This window comes from Rana temporaria, chromosome 3 (assembly GCF_905171775.1).
Source record: "Rana temporaria chromosome 3, aRanTem1.1, whole genome shotgun sequence".
Classification (NCBI taxonomy): Eukaryota; Metazoa; Chordata; class Amphibia; order Anura; family Ranidae; genus Rana; species Rana temporaria.
Genome location: NC_053491.1, coordinates 240,617,304 through 240,636,156, shown reverse-complemented (window position 1 = coordinate 240,636,156; position 18,853 = coordinate 240,617,304). Strand labels below are relative to the sequence as shown.

General features: G+C 46.6%; 1 protein-coding gene across 2 annotated transcripts in view; it reads left to right on the top strand.

The window, feature by feature from the left end:
• Window positions 1-18,853, top strand: part of ABLIM3 (actin binding LIM protein family member 3) — a 349,775-nt gene that overhangs the window by 312,721 nt on the left and 18,201 nt on the right. For both annotated transcript variants that reach the window (XM_040344529.1, XM_040344528.1), the window contains 2 exons: window positions 2,500-2,564; window positions 14,275-14,416. In XM_040344529.1, coding sequence (XP_040200463.1) covers window positions 2,500-2,564; window positions 14,275-14,416 — 207 coding nt within the window. The remainder of the gene's footprint in view (window positions 1-2,499; window positions 2,565-14,274; window positions 14,417-18,853) is intronic.

Genomic DNA, 18,853 nt, shown 5'->3' with positions numbered 1-18,853 from the left:
CCTCTAAACCACAACAGGAATTAAGTGAAAATCTCCCTAATATCAGGTGAACCCCCATCTCTGATGGTGCCACCCTACTGGAATATTTCCCCTTTACATTCTGCTCTGTTGAGAACTATAACATATTTGATTCTCATCAGTTTCTCTCCTGATGACAAAGGTCACCAGAGAAAATGGTGGAGATGGTTGTCTCTAACAGGGACACAGATAGCAAGAAATGAGAGAAAGGCCAGCCTGTCATCTACTACACTGATGGAAAAAAGTTAAAAAGTTATTTGCATTTTAATGAGTGACATAAATATTTGATCCCCGATCAAGCAGCAAGATTTCTGTCCCCCAGGTGTCTTCTATATAGGTAATGAGCTGAGGTTAGGAGCACTCTCTTAAAGGGAGTGTTCCTAATCTCAGCTTGTTACCTGTATAAAAGACTTCTGTCAACAGAAGCAATCAATCAAGCAGATTCCAATCTCTCCACCTTGCCAAGACCAAAGAGCTGTCCAAGGATGTCAGGGACAAGATTGTAGACCTATAGAAGGCTGTAATGGGCTACAAGACCATTGCCCAGCAGCTTGGTGAGAGGGTGATAATAGTTGGTGCGATTATTCGCAAATGTACTCACATGTGTGGTTTGAACACCGTTTACATATGTGGGTGCGACTTACACGTGTGTTCGATTCTGCGTGCGAGCTTAGAAGGATGGGGCGCTTTAAAATCTTTTTTTCTTATTTATTTTAATTATTCAAATTAAAATACTTACTTCTTTTTTTTTACACTGTCCCTTTATTTATTTTTTGTTTGATCGATTTTATTCCTATAACAAGGAATGTAAACATCTCTTGTAATATAAATAAGCATGGCAGGTTCTCTTTATTGGGAGATCTGGTGTCAAAAAGACCTCAGATCTCACACTTACCCTTAAAAGCAAAATAAAATGTAATTTTTCATTTACCAAAAATAAATAAAAAATTGTCCCTTTAAGGCCGTTAGGTGGAAGTGATGCCAGACGTCAATCCTCCAAGGGCATAGAGTTGAGTGGGGGCCATCTTTCCCTCACTTGACTTCCTGCCCATCGACCCACGGGATCAGATAGTTTCCACTGTAACGAGTGCTCTAGTGAGCAGGAAAACAAACGGCAAGCGGGGGGGCACCTCTCCCACTGCCTAAAAAAGTGATCCTGTGGCGTATCCACAGCCAGGCTCACTTTTATGTGAAAAAGGATCACCCAGTGTTTAAAAAAATACAGGGGTTATAGCAGCTAGCTACTGCCATAACAACGGTATATAATGTCAAAGTAATGACGTATATATACAGTGGGTGGTCTGGAACTGGTAGGAGTATGGCTAAAGCTATTTTAGCCCTTCTTCTCCTATGAATCACAGGAGTGCAGTTCTGCACTCCTGGGATCCGTTTTAAGCTGACAGCGGGCTAAAGCTCGCTGTTGGTTGACGTCGCTCAGCCCGTCCAGCATCTGGATCAATCCCTCTTTTACAGATTCACCCAGATGCTTGGACTGGCAGTTGACTCTCTCAGTGAGCTGCTGGGACACTGAACCACCAGTCCCGCCACCTCCACAGCCCAGCACTCCAGTGAATGCTGGAGGAGCAGAGCAGAGAACCAGTCACAGCTCTCTGTTGAGAGTGGAGGGGAGAATTGAACGATCAGCAGTGTTTGATTGCTCAAATCTTAGTGCAGAATTGGCGGGGGACAGATGCAGCACCGGATCGATGCTGCATTCACCCTGATGAGTATAAATATCTTTTTTCCTAACCTCATAGTTTCCTTTAAAAAAAGTTTTACTCACTTCTTTCTGCCTGTTACTAGGCAGATTTCGTAATCTGCCTACTTCCTAGTCCTAGGTGGCTCAACTTCCTGTCCTAAGACCCCATTGCCTCCTGGGAAATGATGACACTCATTTTCCAGGAGTCTCTGGGCATTACTGTGCCTAAAAATCGCCCAGCATGCACCGCTCCCTGAAAACCAGGAAGAATAAAGGAACTGGGCTTCTCATGCCCACACATATGATGGATACGGCCACAACATGAGCTGGAGGATATAAGGCAATTGTTGGTAATGATTTCTGGAACGATTGGGGAGCTATTAATATGTTTTAGGGACTATTTAATGTGATTAATTATAGCTTGCAAAAAAAAAGAAATTATGCCCGGAACCCCACTTTAAGTTTGTATAAATAGTATGGTAATGGTGATGAGCAGACATCTTCTTTAAATTATGTATGGAGGTAAATATGTAGGTCTGGAAACCAACTGTTTTGCCTACTCTCATAATACTGTGTAAAATTAAAAAAAATGAAAACCCCATTGCAATGACTGGAACAAACTATTACTATCCTTTGTTGTGACTGGGACTGCCTGGAGCTTTTGTCTTCTAGACAATGCCTGCGACAACGACTGCTCTTCCCCACTCATACTATTGTTCTGTATCATGCAAAAACAAGACAACAATAAAGGCTTCACTGACACCAAGTCTTTGGTTCCGCAGTGCCTCGAGCGCGGAGATTCTCTTCAGGAGGAGAGGAAGATGGTTTTGATCGCAGCATGCACAAGGTACCTTCAGAGTTAAAAGGATGAATTCCAGTATTTTTGCACTGTAGTCAGCGTAAAAGTCTTTATTTGTTCTTTATTTCCATGGAGATGTTCTCTATTTTATCCACTTTGCCTTCTTTAAACAAAGATCAACACCAAAGCTGTTTTGTAATGCACTGTCTGAGTAGATGAGAAGGTATTTTCAAATATGAACAGGTCTGCATTCAAGATGAGACTGCAGGTATATTGAGAAAAGAAGTATAGGTATTACAAAGATTCAGCACACGCTATCGTAGATCTTTACCACCTTCTGTCCCACATTGTTAATATTATAATAAAACAAGATTTATTTAGTGCCAAGAGTTTTCTCAGCGAATAGCATCACAGTTACAATACAACACAATACAAAAGGGTGAAGCCCCGTACACACGGGCCAAATGTTGGGAAACAACGGGCGGTTAAAAAAAAATCTGACAATGGCTCATGTGTATGTCTGTCGCTGTTTGATGTGCATGCTGAAAAATCAGCAGCCGACCGACTCCTGATCAACGCTCTCAGCTAATGGCAGAGAGTGGAGTTGAATGGAAAAAAAATAGTAGTGTGTACCCAGCTTTAGGAGCTTTTAATCTAAAAGGAGAGGCAAGTGATATAAAATTAATTGGGCTCGCGGAAGCCAGTGGAGAGTTTGGAAGAGAAGGATGGCGGATGCTGAGCAACTTGTAAGATGGATGCAGTTTGCCCTGGATCAGCATCATGCATTGACATGGTGTGGGCAGCCTCACAATGACAGCCAATAAAGGGTCAGGACACACTTCTGTACTTGTTATTAACCATAACGATGATTATTTTAAAACCACCACTGGTCAAACTGCATAAAATGCATTTTTTGTGGAAAATAACACAATGATGGAATTTTTAGGTACCAATGGAAGAACATAAATAATATGGTTAAAATATAGCAAGTTTAATATTTGTCAAATCACATTAAAATACTAATAATGCACCATTATGTGTGTGTGTATATATATACCCTGTTCCCCGAAAATAAGCCCTACCCCGAAAATAAGACCTAGCGTTATTTTTGGGGATGGCTGCAATATAAGCCCTACCCCGAAAATAAACCCTAGTTTAAGTCGTCGTAAAAACGTAATCTGTTTTGTAAAAAGATTATATAATGTGCAGTGTGTCTCCTTTTTGTAACTTTGTTTTGGAAAATACCTTACTTAGAGTGCCGCTGGGCACTCACGTGACCGGCCGGAGATCTTCTCTCCAACGTCAGTGGTCCCTTCCTCTGCAGTGCTCAGAGTAGAGAAGAGCTACGGAGGGTCACTGTGCTGGCTATCATGCTTTAAAGGATCAGGATATATTTTTTTTCTTTTTGGGGTTACAACCACTCTAAGATCGTCATGATAACATGACTGTATTTGAATAAATGTCGATTATTGTACATACCGTAAAGAAATAAGACATCCCCTGAAAATAAGCCCTAGTGTGATTTTTGTAGCCAAAATTAATATAAGACCCGGTCTTATTTTCGGGGAAACACGGTATATATATATATATATATTTATATACTGTGCTTCCCCGAACATAAGACCGGGTCTTATATTAATTTTGGCTACAAAAAACACACTAAGAACTAAGGCTTATTTTCAGGGGATGTCTTATTTATTTGTATGTCTTATTTATTTACGGTATATACAATAATCTACAAAGAAACAAAAATATCTATCCTGATCCTTTAAAGCATGATGGACAGCACGGTGAGCCGCCATAACTCTTCTTCCCCCTGCTCTGAGCACTGCAAAGGAAGGGGCCGCTGATGTCAGCCGGGATTAGAAGATCTCCGGCTGGTCACGTGAGCGCCCAGCTGTGCTGTAAGTAAGGTATTTTCCACAATAAAGTTACAAAAGGAGATTGCAGCCGTCCCCAAAAATAATGCTAGGTCTTATTTCAGGGGTAGGGCTTATGTTCGGGGAAACAGGGTATATATATAAATATATATATTTTTTATAAAGTATCTCACAAAAGTGAGTACACCCCTCACATTTAAAGATTTTATTTTATCTTTTCATGTGACAACACTGAAGAAATGACACCTGGCTACAATGTAAAGTAGTGAGTGTACAGCTTGTATAATAGTGTCAATTTGATGTCCCCTCAAAATAACTCAACACACAGCCATTAATGTCTAAACCGCTGGCAACAAAAGTGAAACATTTTCCAGAATCCACTAGTACAAAGACAAGTGTGTCTTGCCTACAATCAAGCATGGTGGTGGGAGTGTCATGGTCTGGGGCTGCATGAGTGTTGCCGGCACTGGAGAGCTACAGTTCATTGAGGGAACCATGAATGCCAACATGTACTGTGACATACTGAAGCAGAGCATGATCTCCTCCCTTCGGAGACTGGGCCACAGGGCAGTATTCCAACATAATAACAACCCCAAACACACCTCCAAAATGACCACTGCCTTGCTAAAGAAGTTAAGGATAAAGGTGATGGACTGGCCAAGCATGCCTCCAGACCTAAACCCTATTGAGTGTTTGTGGGGCATCCAAAAATGGAAGGTGGTGGAGCGAAAGGTCTAACATCCCCAGGTCTGTGATGTTGTCATGGAGGAGTGGATGAGGACAATGCTGGAAAATAATAGTGGTCACACAAAATATTGACACTTTGGGCCCAATTTGGACATTTTCACTTAGCTTTGTACTCACTTTTGTTGCCAGCAGTTTAGACATTAATGGCTGTATGTTGAGTATTTTTACTTTATGGCACAGTTTTAGGCATTGGACCAATTATGAATTTCTCAGTATGTGTTTAAGACCCTTTTTATTAAGTGTGAATGGGGTGTTTTATTCTGAGTTAGTCATGTGACAGAAAGAAAACACACCAAAGTTAACGAATATCCTTATGTGTACAAGCTACAGTGCCTTGCGAAAGTATTCAGCCCCCTTGAACTTTGCGACCTTTTGCCACATTTCAGGCTTCAAACATAAAGATATTAAACTGTAATTTCTTTTGAAGAATCAACAAGTGGGACACAATCATGAAGTGGAACGAAATTTATTGGATATTTCAAACTTTTTTTAACAAATAAAAAACTGAAAAATTGGGCGTGCAAAATTATTCAGCCCTCTTAAGTTAATTCTTTGTAGCGCCACCTTTTGCTGCGATTACAGCTGTATGTCGCTTGGGGTATGTTTCTATCAGTTTTGCACATCGAGAGACTGAAATTTTTGCCCATTCCTCCTTGCAAAACCCGCTCGAGCTCAGTGAGGTTAGATGGAGAGCGTTTGTGAACAGCAGTTTTCAGTTCTTTCCACAGATTCTCGATTGGATTCAGGTCTGGACTTTGACTTGGCCATTCTAACACCTGGATATGTTTATTTGTGAACCATTCCATTGTAGATTTTGCTTTATGTTTTGGATCATTGTCTTGTTGGAAGACAAATCTCCGTCCCAGTCTCAGGTCTTTTGCAGACTCCATCAGGTTTTTTCCCAGAATGGTCCTGTATTTGGCTCCATCCATCTTCCCATCAATTTTTTTCAAAATTCTTTATTTACTCACAACAAAAAGCGCGTCCACATGGACCACATCAATGCAATGTAAACAGTAACATCTTCATACATGCCCGTTTATATCAGTACAACACAGTAAAACGTTGGATATAACAAAATCTGCGGTTGTGCGGCATCATGCCCTGAAGACCGAGTTTCCCCAGTCCACTCCTGGTGGGCATGCCCACCAGTGGGCATCTATCTACAGGGTGCATTACGGTTTCAGTGATCCGTAGACACGCCCTTCTTTTCCCGTTATCCAAAAAGAGAAGGTGGGGGAGAAGAAAGGAAGACAGAATGAGAAGGAAAATGAGAAAAGAGGTGGCAGGGGAAAGGGGGGGGGGGAGGGAGTGGGGGGGTGTCCGCGAGCATGGAGCTCAGCATCTTTCTGATTTGTTTTTTCTTTACAAAGTGGCCAGGTTAATCTTTCCCTATTAGGGGGGGGGGGGGGTCCAGGGTGGGCAGTCTATGTCGGTCTCCTAAGTGCTTGTCCTTCGTCGGAGTAGGTAAAAACGTTCCACAGCTGCCATGTCTGCTTGTACGATTCCTGCCTATCACGATCTGTAAGGATGAGATCTTCCATCCTGTTGATATCATCAACCCTCCGGAGCCACATTGCCACCGTAGGTGGGTGTGTAGACTTCCAGCAGGCGGGGATGCACGCTTTGGCAGCGTCCAGGAGATGTCGGACAACCGATTTTTTATATACGCGTGCGGGGTAGGTATTGGCGTGTAGCAGGAAGTATGCTGGGTCATTTGGAATCTGGCGTTCGGTAAACATCTGCGATATTCTCCTAACCTCCGACCAGTAGGACTTCAACAGTGGGCAGGACCAGAAGATGTGGGTCAATGTTTCCACATCTCCCTGGCAGCGCCAGCACACTTCCGACGTGGACCCAAAAACTTTGTGAAGCAAGGCTGGGGTGCGGTACCAGCGGGTCAGGATTTTGTAGTTAGTTTCTTGTATTTTGGCGCAAATAGAGGATTTGTGTGTGAAAGTCAGGATCTGTTGTCTTGTTTTAGCTGAGAATGTGCATTTCAGTTCCTGTTCCCATTTCGCAATACTGGGGATCATATACCCCTCTTTTGGTGTGATCAGCGCGTTGTGTAGGATGGATAGTGCGTGTGGGAGCGTGCCCGTCTCTGAACATATCTCCTCAATCGGCGTGAGGGTCGGGTTTCCCGCCTGGGGGGGGGTCGTGGTGCTTAAGAAATGTTTAAGTTGGTTTGCTCGCATAAAGTCTAGTTGGAATCTCCCTTCCTGATCCATTAGTTCTGTAAGTGTCCTCCAGCGGCCCGATATGCCAAAGTGGGAGGCCTGATATACACCCGACTCTCTCAGGGCTCGAAATCTACCGTCATGGACTCCTGGGTCGAACTTCGGGTTGCCTAGTATCGGACGTAAGGGCGAATTTCCCGGCGATGACCCGAGTTGATGCAACATCTTCGCGCAAATTTTGGTTGTTGTCCCTATCAATGGGTGAGACCTCAGGGCGCTAGGCAGGGTCGTATCACACCATGGGGCTCTCTGTAAGGGAATCTCGCTTTGTGCCTGCTCTATGTGTGGCCACAGTTTGGTGGTCCCGTGTCGGCACCAGTCTACAAGCCGGTTTAAGTGTGCCGCGTGGTAGTAAGTGCGGATGTTGGGCAGGGCTAGTCCCCCGTGTGCCTTGGGTAGAGACAACACTGTCCTGTGTATCCTGGGGTGCTTCCCGGCCCACAGAAAATTTTTGAACATAGATTGCACTCGGCTGAAGTAGTCCGCCGGTATGTGTATAGGGAGAGCTTGGAGTAGGTATGTAAATTTAGGAAGGATGGACATTTTAAGTATTCCGCACCTCCCAAGCCAGGAGTGGAGGCCGGTTGTCCATTGGTCTAGTAATTTCTGGGCACTTTTTAATAGTGGCAGAAAGTTAAGTTTGAAAAGTTGAGAGAAGGTCGGGGTAATGCGGGTTCCTAGGTAGTTTATGGCTGTGTCTGTCCATTGCAGATTAAAGCCTTGGCGCAGACGGTCTAATCGGGGGTTCTGGATTCCCACCCCCATCGCTACTGACTTCCCCATGTTAATTTTCATATTGGACAGTCGTCCATAGACCTCAAACTCTCTCATCAGACTCGGCAGAGATACCTCAGGGTTCGTCAATGAGAACATCGGGTCATCCGCATAGGCGGAGACCTTGTACTCCCCGTCCCCCACACTCACTCCCGCAATGTCCTCATTCAGGCGTACGTGTCTCAGAAAGGGTTCGAGGGTCAACGCAAATAGTAGGGGTGACAGGGGGCATCCCTGTCGCGTTCCGTTTCTGATTTGGAAGGCCTCTGACACCACCCCGTTAGCCCTAACCCGAGCCGTCGGTTCTGTGTACGTCGCCGAGATCCAGTTCAACATTCTGTGTCCCAGACCGATGTGTCGTAGTGTGTCAAACATAAATTGCCAATTAACGCGGTCGAACGCCTTTTCGGCGTCTGTGCTCACCAGGACACATGGTGTTTTAGTGGTGTTTACCACGTGCAACAGGTTGAGGACTTTAACCGTGTTGTCTCTAGCCTCCCTAGTAGGGACAAACCCCACCTGGTCTAGGTGGATGAGGTCAGTGAGATGTTGCTGGAGTCTCGTCGCCACAATTTTAGTCAAGAGTTTGAGGTCTACATTAAGGAGTGAGATAGGGCAGTAACTACCGCACTGGCTTGGGTCTTTCCCCTCCTTAGGGATGACGGCTATTTGTGCTTGCAGGGTGGACCCGTGTAGTTTCCCCCCCGTTCCCAATCCATTAAACAGCTTGACCATATGTGTGCCCAGGACAGAGAGCACTGCCCTGTAGTATGCTACCGTCAGGCCATCTGGGCCCGGGGCCTTGCCTGGCTTGGTAGTGCCCAACGCTGCTTGGAGTTCCTGCAAGGTAATGGGGTCCTCTAGGAGGTTTCTGGCGTCGGCAGATAATGTTGGCATTGTCGAGGTTGTCAGGTAGTCATGGGAGGGGTCTTCGTCCGGGTTCAAAGCTGTCGGGGGTATGTTATATAATGTGTCGTAGAAGTTCCTAAATTCACGGGCGATCGCTTGTGGGACCGAAACTTTTTGACCACTTTTAGTGACAATGTGGGGTATATACGCTGCACTATTTTGTGTACACAGTGATCGGGCTAACATCCTCCCACACTTATTCCCCGATTCATAGACCTTACGCCTGCAGATCTGAATGTCTGCCTTGGCCTTGTACGTAAGGACGTCCGTCACCTGTCGTCGCACTGTATCTAACTCCATTCCCACCTGTACGGTCGGCGTCTGTTTATGTTTTGTCTCTAAAGCTTTCAGTCTGGTTAGTAACGTCGCCAGCTGTTCTGCCCTAAGTTTCTTTCGTCTGGCTCCATGTTTAATAAAGATGCCCCGTATTACCGCCTTATGGGCCTCCCACACCACCTCCGGTCTACTGTCTGGGACGGTATTGGTGGTGAAATAGTGTCCCAGCTCCTTTACTACATCTGCCAGTATGTCCGGATCTTGCAATAAGGATTCGTTCAGTCTCCATGGGTGTTTCCTTTCTATCTCCGCGTCCGTCAGGGCATATATTAAGACTATTGGGGCGTGGTCCGACCAGGTTATTGACCCTATCTTGGCGTCTTTGACCGCGATCAGGTTCCTATGTTGGACCAGGAGATAATCAATCCGGGAGTATACCTGGTGGGGTCTGGAGAAAAACGTGAAGTCTTTTTCTCCTGGGTGGAATAGGCGCCACGTGTCTACCAGCTGGCAGTTGTGAAGTGCCGTCTGTATACGTCCCCGCATTTTCCCCGAGGACGAAGAGGTCCCCGAGGAAGTGTCCTCTCGAGGGGACAGTGGGACATTAAAGTCCCCCCCTACAATCAGTTGTCCGGTAGTGAATTTCGACAGTTTTCCCAGATGTTTCGTCAGGAAGCTGTCTTGATTCTCATTTGGGACGTAAAAGTTCGCCAAGGTCACGGTCGTCGAGCCTACCCGGCCTTTTAAGAACAGGAAGCGTCCCCCCGTGTCCCTCTGTATGTCGACTAATGTCCAGGGTACCCCGGCCGCTATCAGGATAGAAACCCCCCGAGATTTCGCCTCCGAGTAGGAGGAGTGGTAAACCGTAGGGTAATACCTATTTTTTAGGATTGGGAGCTTGTCCTCTCTGAAGTGTGTCTCCTGCAGCAGTACAACATTCGTTTTCAGGCTGCGCATCTCACTGAGCAGCATCCTGCGTTTCTCGGGGGTGTTCAGACCCTTAGCATTCAGTGAGGCTATAGTCAGTGTGTCCATGCTCGCGGGTGGGCGGGGGTGAGTGTACGGGCAGAGAGGTTGGGGATGGTAGGGGACAGGGAGCAGGGGATTTTCCGGAGAGGTCCGGTTGTGGGGAAAGTAGAGAGGTAGAAAGAATAGAGTGTGAGTTAGGAAGCCAGCACTAGAGAGTGTGGCTAGAAGAGAAATCTAAGTTAGCTTAATAAGCTAAAGCGCTCACCAGAGCTAGTCCGGGGCACGAGCGCGGTCCTATGTGGGTAGGTGGGTGGACAGAGCCAGCACTGCGAGCTCCCGACCCTGCCCATCCCCCCCCCCGGCCATAGATATCAGTAAAACATAGATATGGCAATGCAATCTGTAACAAAATACCCATAATATACAGTAGAATATAAGCAGAGAACAATTCCCTCAGGTATCGAACAACTAATTTCGGATGTCCCCTCTGAAGGACCCCATTCAACCTTGAGGGGTACAACTAGTGGAGAGGTCTAGTAGTGTACAACAGAGAGAAAGAAAAAAAAATCAACTGTGAGGTCTCAGGTTCCCGATCTCCCCTCCCTCCACAACCGTAAGAAGCCCCCCCTACACCCTCCCTCTCCCATCTCCTCCAGCTCCATGCGGGTGGCCCCTCCTCCCATAATCGTCTAGGTCTGTCTGGCTTCGGTCACCATACAATTTCAGTGCCAGCTAGTGACAACACACTCTCGTTCCCCCCCCCTCCCCCGATCCAGCGCCGTGGCGCACCCAGGATCCCACCCCGCTCCCGCTCCCCCCCTCCGTGTATGTCCGGCAGCCCAGCAATCACCTCTCTCCACGGAGCCACAAAGAGGGGCAGTTGTCTGTGGCAGCGTCAAATGTGATCACGTCCCGAGGTGTGACCGTATAGGTGTCCCCAAACAGCAAACAAAAATTGGGAAATAAGTGGAGGAGCGGGAGTCCTCCGGTTCACGGGGGTAGCTCCGCTCAAGGAAGCTCGTCAAAAAACGAAAGTGTGGGTGAGCACTTATCATCTGGGGGGGAGTGTGGGGGACCCTGAGATAGTTCGGGGCGCGCTCTAACAGCGCGGGTGCCCCATAGGTGAGCTGGACTGGCACAGTCAAGGTCAATGTTCCCTGGTGTCCCGAGCCGTGCCTCCTGGGCCTCTCAAGGCGAGGTGCGGGCGGGGGGCCTACTAAATAAGGAAGGCAGGCATCTCCCCCTCGGTGCAGGTTAGAGGATTGAAAGTAAAAATGAAAAGAAAAATAAATAAATAAGGAAAAATCTTCGGGTCTTGGGGGCCGGTAGCCAGGGGCCGATAGAGGAGCAGGGAGGTCTCCGGGGCAACGTAGAGAGGGACCGGGGAGAACTAAAGGTTCAGTCTAGGGAGCATTATGGAGATCAGGAAAGTGCGGCCCAGGGCCTACTCACGCTGCCCCTCTCCTGAGGGGTCTCGTTGTCTTCTCCGACCGCGTCCTCTTTGCCGGTTCTCCAGGCCAGGTCTGTAGGTTGCGGGTCCCAGAACGTCCCATTGTGCGCGGTAGTATCTGCAGCCAGTCGGGGATCTGTATCGGCTCTGCACCCAGGAATCGAAAGAGGGCCGGCAGGTCTGCGGGTGTCTGGACCGTGAAGGCCGCACCAGCTTTCTTAAAGGTGACGGCCAGCGGATATCCCCAGCGGTAGGTGAACTCTCGTTGTCTGGCCAGGTTTCAGCATCGCCCTCCGTCGGAGCGTTGCTCTGGAGAGATCCGGGAGTACCTTCACCGGTGTCCCATTCAGGAGGATCTCACCTCGATCCCACGCTCCTCGGATGATGCGCTCCTTTTGTGTGTAGCGCAGCAGCCTGCACACTACGTCTCGCGGCCTGTCTGGGTCTGCTGACTTCTGGCCTAGGGCGCGGTGTGCTCGGTCGACCTCCACCGTCTCCGTCGGTTCTCCCAGGACCTCGCGGAACAGATCCCGCAGCGTCTCGTCCAGCGCTTCAGCCTCCACCGTCTCCGGGATCCCCCGAATCCGCAAGTTGTTGCGCCGACTTCTGTCTTCGACCTCCTCGAGATGTAGCTGGAGCGCACTTGCTGTCTCCTTCTGCCGGTCTCTTTCTCGCTCTAGGTCAGCCACTCTTCTCTCCAGAGTCGCCAGCGAACCTTCCCCGGAAGAGACCCTATCCGACAACGTGGAGACCTCCGCGCGCACCTCCTGGAAGTCCCTCCTGTGGGTCTCCTCCAGCTTAAGGATGAGGGATTCGATGTCGGTTCTCGTAGGGAGGGCCTGTAGGAGCGCTCGTATTTCTTGCTCCGCCGACATGCCTCCAGCCGGAGGGGTCTCGATCGACATGTCCGTGCAGCCCTCCCCCGAGGCGTCCGGTGCTGCGGGGTAAGTTGTATTGTCCTCCGGTTGGAAGGTCCAGAGGCCCTGTTCTGCGTCCTCTGGTAAGCTGCCACGTGGGTTGTCTCTTGGCGCCGCCACTCTCGCGCCCGGGGAGATCGCTGCCGAGGGGCTGAAAAAGCGGAGTAAGTCCCCTGTTTTTGCGCTGGAGCGGGTGTTTCGGGTCCCTGTTCTGCTCTTGGACTTTCCGGCAGATTGCATGCCGAAAATCATAGGATTTGGCCGGTAAGAGAGGGGTCAAGGCCGGGAGCTCCAAGTTCCTGCGTCTTCACTCGGCCATGTCCAGGCCACGCCCCCTTCCCATCAATTTTAACCATCTTCCCTGTCCCTGCTGAAGAAAAGCAGGCCCAAACCATGATGCTGCCACCACCATGTTTGACAGTGGGGATGGTGTGTTCAGGGTGATGAGATGTGTTGCTTTTACGCCAAACATAACGTTTTGCATTGTTGCCAAAAAGTTTGATTTTGATTTCATCTGACCAGAGCACTTTCTTCCACATGTTTGGTGTGTCTCCCAGGTGGCCTGTGGCAAACTTTAAACGACACTTTTTATGGATATCTTTAAGAAATGGCTTTCTCCTTGCCACTCTTCCATAAAGGCCAGATTTGTGCAGTATACGACTGATTGTTGTCCTATGGACAGAGTCTCCCACCTCAGCTGTAGATCTCTGCAGTTCATCCAGAGTGACTATGGGCCTCTTGGCTGCATCTCTGATCAGTCTTCTCCTTGTATGAGCTGAAATTTTAGCGGGACGGCCAGGTCTTCGTAGATTTGCAGTGGTCTGATACTCCTTCCATTTCAATATTATCGCTTGCACAGTGCTCCTTGGGATGTTTAAAGCTTGGGAAATCTTTTTGTATCCAAATCCGGCTTTAAACTTCTCCACAACAGTATCTCGGACCTGCCTGGTGTGTTCCTTATGATGCTCTCTGTGATTTAAACGGACCTCTGAGACTATCACAGTGCAGGTGCATTTATACGGAGACTTGATTACACACAGGTGGATTCTATTTATCATCATTAGTCATTTAGGTCAACATTGGATCATTCAGAGATTCTCACTGAACTTCTGGAGAGAGTTTGCTGCACGGAAAGTAAAGGGGCTGAATAATTTTGCACGCCCAATTTTTCAGTTTTGTATTTGTTAAAAAAGTTTGAAATATCCAATACATTTTGTTTAACTTCATGATTGTGTCCCACTTGTTGTTGATTCTTCAAAAAAAATTACAGTTTTATATCTTTATGTTTGAAGCCTGAAATGTGGCAAAAGGTCGCAAAGTTCAAGGGGGCTGTATACTTTCGCAAGGCACTGTAAATATTATATTTTTGCTGAAATATGCTGAGACTTGATACTGCCATATAGGGGTTGTCATACATGGACTATAAAGGGGAAATGTAAATGGAAAGAGAAGTGGAATAGGAACATACAGTATATACTTGTTTTAGTGAGTTGTATTCTTTATATTGTATTTCCAGTATAGATTGAGTTCAGGAGCTGCTCGTGGCTAATTCATCTCAGGGCAGTGTCTGAAAGTAAATTGAATGTTATATTTTAGCTCCAGGGCAGCATTGGAAGAATGATCCTAAAGGAGGAGATGAAGGCTCGGTCCTATGTAGACCCCTGGACACCGCCACGCAGTTCAGCGGGCAGTAAAGAGGCTCTACACACTGCCGGTTACGATGCTTCTCTTAATGGATGTAAGTGTCTACCAAGATGCACATTAAAGCATTCCTACCATATGTAAAGGTGCCTAGGGACAATACCAGCGAAGGAAACTTCACTCAGACCTTTTCTTCTAAATGAAAATAAGAAGTCCTATAGAGTTATGTATTTTACTGACATAAAAGGACCACACAGGAATTGGAATGCAGCCAAATACATTCAGGATAACTTTTCTGAAAATAGAGGTAAATAATGCTCAGTTGCAGGAATCGCTTTTATACTGATTATTGTGTCTGGAACAAAGATGAAATTTAGCATGTCTTAAAAATATTTTATTGTTTCACAGTTTTTACCTCTATAGTGCCACATTTCCAAATCCTGCATAGGCGTCTGCACTCTGGCACTTTATATGGCTGGGGGTATTGCAATGGTGCTTCAAGTCAATTGATTTCTGTCTGATACGCCAAGGGGTTACTTTTTTTTGCCACTTTCATCAGGAATAGAGCAAGTAAGAACCAGCAGAAAATGCCCAAAACCCTTAAACCAGGCATCAACACTTAAAAACTTGGGGCCTGATCCTCAAAAGGGATACGCCGGCATATCTACTGATACGCCGTCGTATCCCTGTTTTTATCTATGGAACTGATCCACAGAATCAGTTTCACATAGATAGGGAGAAGATCCGACATGTGTAAGGGACTTACACTGTCGGATCTTAGGATGCAGTACCGCAGCCGCCGCTGGGGGCATTTCTCGTCGAAATGCCGCTTCGGGTATGCAAATTAGCACTTACGGAGATCCACAAAGCTTTTACGCTTCGTTTTTTTTTTTTTTCCGCCGCAACTCGTTTTTTTTTTTTTTTACGCCCGTCGCGATTCTCAAAACCCGGCGCAATGTAAAACCGCGCAAAGCACGTCGGAAAATTACGTCGGAAGCATTCGCAGCACGTCCGGCGTGGGAGCGCGCCTAATTTAAATGGGACTCGCCCCATTAAATTAGGAACGCCTTGCGCCGGCCGGATTTAAGTTACACAGCCGAAAATTTCTAGGTACCGTATTTGCCGGTGTATAAGGCGACCAGGCGTATAAGACGACCCCCTAATTTTACAGTTTCTTTAAGATTTTTTACCTGTACTCTCCGTATAAGACGACCCCCCTTCCGAGGCTTCATATTTCTTCCTTCTGGAGCCATATTCTTCTTCATTCTTGATGGAGCTGGAGCCAATCACGACGAGCGATGTATTCTATTAATGGATACAAAGCCTGCTTGGATTGGCAGAGGCTGTAACATCATCAGCACACGCCTCTCTGACTCTCAAAGCCAATCCGATTGGCAGAAGTTGTTACTCAAATCCGAGCCGGCTCTGTATTCATTTGAATACATTGCTAATCGGGATTGGCTAAGCGGTATATACTGTATGTAGCCGAAGCACATTCAGCAGGCATCCAAGCAGCTGACCCGGCGTATAAGACGACCCCTGCTTTTTGGCCAGTTTTTTTAAGTGTAAAAGGTAGTCTTATACGCCAGCAAATACAGTAAGTGCTTTGTGGATCGGGCACTTAGGTAGAAACTTTCCGGCAGTGTAACTTAAATCCGAATATTTAAGTTACACCCGCTGGCTGTGGATCAGGCCCTTGGTCCTTAGTCTGTCCCTCAGCACTTAACACCCCTTTACACCAATTGTCCTTTAATACTTCCCAAAAAGTGTGCCCCTAACCTCCACCCACACTAACACTGAACCCATAAACTTGGTAGTAACCTAAGCGGGACTGTATTTGCAAAAATAGATACCATGGCAATGGTGCCAACTATACAATGTACAAACATATTTTTCCAAAATAATTCACCCCTCTTACCTGTTGCTGCCAGACATACTGTATACGCAGAAATACAATGGCACAAATAGTGGCAGGCAGAGGCAGATTATTCGGCAGTCCTTCAGAGCAAGTAGGGTCTGAAAAATGGTGTCTGTAGTCTACAAGATGTCAGTGATTAATGCTGCGTACACACAACCGTTTTTCATAATGAGAGAAATGCAATTTTTTAAATTGGTCATTAAAAACGGTCGTGTGTAGGCTCCAGCGCAGTTTTCTCGACGAGAAAAATGGCCATTAAAAATTTAGAACCTGCTCTATTTTTTCTCGTCGTGAAAAAATGGTAGTGTGTACGCTTTAACGACGGGAAAAAAAACATGCATGCTCAGAAGCCAGTTATGAGACGGGAAATTAGCATAATCAGCCCAAAGGGTGACGCCATTTGAATGGAACTCCCCCTTTATAGTGCCGTCGTACGTGTTGTACGTCACCGCGCTTTGCTCGAGCATTTTTTATCACGATTGTGTGTATGCAAGGCAGGCTTGAGAGGAATCACGTCGAGAAAAATGTTGTTTTTTTCCATGACATGAAAAACGGTCCTGTGTACGCTGCATAACAGTTGATATAAGGTATGTATATATATATCAGTCAGGTGCCTTACTACATTACTGCTTCACACATAAAAGAAAAAGAAGCACTGCAATACCCTGATTTTACCCTATAAAATGTTTTCTTAATATGCTGTATAGTAGGAGAATACTTTATGGGATAAAATCTGAGAATTGCTAGTGTCACATTTCACTTTTTGTATCTTTTATGTTTGAAGCAGTAATGTAGTAAGGCTATAGGGTTAAAGGAGAACCCCACTCAGAAGAAACAGAAGCCCGATACCATGTCCATGGATATAAATAAGTACAGTTATAATAATAGTTCTAGAAGAAGAGTGATAATGCATCTAAATTCAAAGAAAATTTAAAATGCAAAGGACTTTTTCTTTGGGACAAGGCTAACCCTCCTCCTGCTTCTTGAGTACACTGTACAATATGAGTGTACAATCTCTAAAAGTTTTCCCAACAACTAACAAGTGAAAATGCCTGCCTAACTACCGTATTTATCGCGGTATAACACGCTCCCGCGTATACCGCGCACCCCTAAAGTTGCCCTGAATCCTGTGGAAAAATGTTTTTTTGTTTTTTTTGTCCTTACAGTTTTGGTGTCTTGCGCGGCATCCATCGGCGGCCTCGTCGGGTCCAGCGTCCTTCTGCGGCTTCGGGTGTCCTCTTTGGCGGGTCCGGCATCCGTCTTCGGCGGGTCGGGTGTCCTCTTCGGCGGGTCCGGCGTCCGTCTTCGGCGGGTCGGGTGTCCTCTTCGGCGGGTCGAGTGTCCTCTTCGGCGGGTCCGGCGTCCTTCTGCGGCGTCCTCGCGTCCTCCCCGCTCGTTTCCCGCGCCGAGTTTGAATACTGCGCCGACATATACAGAGCTCAGTACACTCGTGTATTGTCGGCAATGCTCAGCTACCCGCGCTGACGTCCTGTACGTCCAGGACGTGAGCGCAGAAGGAGCCGAGACTGCCTGACTATACCCGAGTGTACTGCGCTCGGTATATGTTGGCACAGTATTCAAAACTCGGCGCGGGAAAGCGGGGTATCGGCGTATACCGCGCACCCACGATTTTGCCCTGATTTTCAGGGCAAAAAAGTGCGCGGTATACGCCGATAAATACGGTAAATACAAATCAAATGGGTTGTCTATTTACCTTACCTCATTTTGGTAAATCTGTACATATGTAATCAGATTGTAACAATTGTGGTCTGCTTTATACTTTAGAAAATTCATATGTATGTAGTGTTGATCCAGGATACACATGCATGCCACATATATTGCCTGAGGTTGAGAGGATGTATAGTCTCTGTAAATTAGGCTCCAAATGTACAGGCTAGGGACTAAATAAGCAAAACTACATGTGTAATGACTGCAAGTTCTTACATCAGCCCACACGTGGGAGTTGATTTACTAAAGGCAAATAGAATGTTCACTTTGCAAGTAAATTTTCCCCAGAGCTTAGTGAATGAGGTGAAACTCTCTTGACTTCCTTCTTCCAATCACGTGCAAGCAAAAATGCAATATTTTTGTTTTCCTTGCATGTGATTGGGTATTCTTTGTAAAGTGAAATTTCACTATGCTCTGGGGAAAATTGCTTGGCAAAGTACAACTTCCTTTATAAATACTGTAAACAACCTATTTTGCCTTAAACTACCCCCATGGTCTTAGATACACTATCTTATGTGACATTGCTACTGCATACCAGTCCAAACCATAAGCTATAAAGCAGGGGTGTTCAACCAGTGGCCCGTAGAGCCTTCTCATGTGGTCCGTGACGACCTCAAAAAAGGGAAGTGCATGCCCATGCTCTGGTATGGCGGGTCGGCAGGCCCGGATTACAATAATTGGGCTGCAGACCCAACATCCCAGACCTTTAGAGTGCATGGATCCGACGCTGGCAGAGGCGGAAGCAGATGGCCATGGAGGGGGCAGAAGACACATAAGCTGTTGCTTCTGTGACCAAATTACTTTAGCGGCCCTCGCCCTTCAAAAGATTGAGCACTCCTGCTATAAGTCATTCCCCAGATAATTTGTATTACGTATTGTAGACCTACC